Source organism: Daktulosphaira vitifoliae, unplaced genomic scaffold (assembly GCF_025091365.1).
Source record: "Daktulosphaira vitifoliae isolate Bord-2020 unplaced genomic scaffold, ASM2509136v1 Scaffold_5, whole genome shotgun sequence".
NCBI classification, from domain to species: Eukaryota; Metazoa; Arthropoda; class Insecta; order Hemiptera; family Phylloxeridae; genus Daktulosphaira; species Daktulosphaira vitifoliae.
Genome location: NW_026099576.1, coordinates 371,417 through 375,148, shown reverse-complemented (window position 1 = coordinate 375,148; position 3,732 = coordinate 371,417). Strand labels below are relative to the sequence as shown.

The 3,732-nt window shown below is 25.9% G+C and overlaps 1 protein-coding gene across 1 annotated transcript in view; it reads left to right on the top strand.

Moving 5' to 3' along the window:
- Positions 1-2,138: 2,138 nt before the first annotated feature.
- LOC126907141 (uncharacterized) overlaps positions 2,139-3,732 on the top strand; it is a 10,007-nt gene continuing 8,413 nt past the window's right edge. The window contains exon 1 of the mRNA XM_050688234.1: positions 2,139-2,150. Within this exon, the coding sequence (XP_050544191.1) occupies positions 2,139-2,150 (12 nt within the window). The remainder of the gene's footprint in view (positions 2,151-3,732) is intronic.

Here is a 3,732-nt window from a genome sequence, read left to right as displayed (position 1 = left end):
TGACAATATAGAAAGTATATCTATTGATAGTCATAATTGATAATAAACAATCCGTGACTGTGACAGCAATGTCATAAAAATCCAATTAGCTATCTGTATTTATAATTCCTTGTGTATTACACATGTATATTAACTCAAACATTTGAAACTTTAAATGTTTATATCTAATAAACTAATAAAAATTCAAATACCATTTATTATTGAATTAAAAATCCAAACATTTTATTAAATTAAAAATATGTGTTACTTTTTAAAAAAACAAAGTTGACACCCTTGCAAGGCATAAGGGATGAACATAAAAAGTTTTAAATAGTTAATAATTCAAGAATAATGTGTAACTAAAGAAAACCAAAAAAAAAAAAATTTAATTATATATATTCTGCAAGTAGTTGAGGGGTTATGATAAAAAAATCATTCTGTATATATATATATTTTTGACTGTTCATAAAAATTCACAATTCCTATTATGCCAATTTTGTTGGTCAATGTGTTAAAAACCTAATTTTTAATTTTGAACCAATAGCGCCGAAAATTTGAAATGACCCCATCAATTTGAAAATGTTTAAAAAATATTTGAAAATAACCCTTCCGTAAAAATAAAGTTAAAAAAAAAAAATTTCAAGTATTTTAAAACTGCTATAATTACACAATATATTAAGCACCCAGAGAAAAACCTCGATCTATATAATAAATTCATTGTTCAATTTGATAAATATATCATTACTATTGAATCAATGATATATTTATCAATATGATATTTTTTTTTCTTGTCTTGAACAATAATTATTTATAAGAATAGTTATTTTGTTCGTATTAATAAAACATTATCATAAACCCTTGATAAAATTTCTCTTTCAATTTTGATTGAGGTTTTTCTTTGGGTGAGGGTAGATGAATAAAGTATAAGTGCTATACCCCGCAACATACCCAGCCATATGGCTATACTTTTATAGCTCGTCTGCTATACTTTGAATTGATTTTTCTAACTCTATTATTTTCTGAACATCCTTATTCCACCATTAAAACTCCTTGTGTTTCTGACATTCTACTCCTACTCTTACCAACATTTTCCTTTGTAGTATTCATTACATAACTTACAAATATATTCCACGCTGTCTTCTCTTTTATCATCTTTAAAAAACTATTTTATTTTGCCCATCTCAATTTTTACCGCCGGATCATGGATTCTCCCCTATCTTCTATCTTTTTTTGTATTCCCTCTTCCTACGACAACACAACTCCATTACCAATCTATTTTATGTAGTTATACTCTCGCCTAGGATAATTATACAATCTTTTACTCGCTTTAAACTCTTTCTCTTCCACATAAATTAATCAATATGTACTCTATTACTCCCATTAATATGAATGCTATAACGTTCTTCCCTCTCTCTAAAATAAATATTAACCACAGAAAGATTATACGGTACTGTGGTGAAGCAGAGTATTCTATGCCCGTTTCCAGCCACTTGGAAGAGTACCAATAGGAAGAGTCAAAGTAAATACTGAAATGTAACGTTCACTATGAGTACTGATCATTTATTTCGTGGTCATGTCTTCTTTTATATTTTAAGATTACAGCAATAATAACTTAATACAAGGTTAATATTTATAAATCAGAAAACATCATTATAATATAATCTTAACATCTAAATTAAAAGACTATTAAGAGTTAACACATTAAAAATGCCGTTTACAACAGTACTGCAAAATCCAGAATTTTTTCTCAAGCATCATTTTTTTCACTGAATGTACTTTTTCATATCTTCACCTACTTCACGTGGAATAAATTTACAATATTTTACTCATTTTAAACTCCATCTCTTCAACATAAAATAACCAATTTATGATCTAATACTCCCACTTTCACTCAAGATTTACTTTATAATAACACTAAATAATAAAATTAAGTATAAATCATAATGTAAATTTATAGTTAATCTACACCCAAAGAAAAACCTCAATCAATTTTGATAGAGAAATTTTATCAAGGGTTTATGATAATGTTTTATTAATATGAACAAAATGATTATTCTTATGAATNTTAAAATGACAACTTTTTCACAAAAAATTTACTTTTTCAACATAACTTTTGAAAATGTTCCTCTGAACTTGTCTTCACGGCGAAAGTAGTATACATGATCAGTTTGGTAAGTTACATGTATAAATTTATTTATTATACACTTGAGATTTATTACAGTGTTTTACAACAATATATACTTAAACTTTGTAAATTATTAAAATACGTGATTTCAATGAAATCAATTTAATTAATAAATATTTTGATCGACGCCGAATAAAACGATAATACTATTTAAAAGACAGTAATATTGTATTCCTTGGAAATTTCCTATAATATTTTATGGTAATAGACCTGCCACTTAGAGAGTATATTGAATACATATGGTATGTCTAGACCATGACGCGCGTGCAGATTTGTACAACGCCTAACCGCGTTTTAAAACAATCACGCGTTTCAAGCAAAACTTTTCGCGCTTGTTTTTCTTTTTTTTTCTAATAGACAAATGTTATTTTCCTGGAACATTTTCAAGGGATACACTCCGCGGACAAACGTCGGCCATTTACATTTTTTTTTAATGTCGAGTGCACATCTTGTCACCTTGTTACTAGTAAGTACAACTTTTTTNGTGTTACTAGCAAGTACAATTTTTATTTTAACAAATACATAATTTTTATTATATTTATTAAATTGATTTCATTGAAATCACGTATTTTAATAATTTACAAAGTTTAAGTATATATTGTTGTAAAACACTGTAATAAATCTCAAGTGTATAATAAATAAATTGATACATGTAACTTACCAAATTGTTCATGTATACTACGAAGTATTAAACTATTTTTAACTCGTGTAATTAAAAAAAATGTACGATTATAATAAAATCATTTAAAAATAACATCAGCAATTTTATTTTTTCAAGTAACTTATTCTAAAAATCTACCATTTTTTTTTAAAAAATATTTTTCACAACAATAATTAAACCTGTATCATATTTATAAAAACATATTTTCATATTGACTAAGACTCCAAATTCGATAAATTATTATTTATCAATTTGATAATTTTTTTTCTTGTCTTGAACAATAATTATTTATAAGAATTATTATTTTGTTCGTATTAACAAAACATTATCATCAACCCTTGATAAAATTTCTCTATCAAAATTGATTGAGGTTTTTCTTTGGGTGTATAACAGAAAATCGAAATCAGAATAATAAAAACCCAACCCAGCACAGGGGGTTCGCGGCACAGTGGTGACGTGACATAGTTGGATCAAGTATAATGATATCTGACAGTGATTAAAATCACTATCAAAAATAAACGCAAATCTTTAGATAGTGTAAAATTTTAAAAAAATGGTGTATTATTCCAAAAGCTATATAGTTTCNAATTTTAAAAAAATGGTGTATTATTCCAAAAGCTATATAGTTTCTTATTAATATCTTGATTAAAATAAAGTATGTCGAATAAAAAAGGGATTATTAAAAAAAATTATTTCTCATAAAAAAATTGTGTTGATCGATACACTATTCAATAAGTTATAGCATTATAGAGTTAAAAATTAAAAAAATAAAATCGAGAATTTTCACACAAAAATAACATTTGATAGCCATTTTCACTGTGAAAACAAAGTTGTCATTTTAAATCCCCCCCTGTAGGCAGATAAAGGGTCAGATTTACATAAAATATATACCAAATGATAGGTAAAG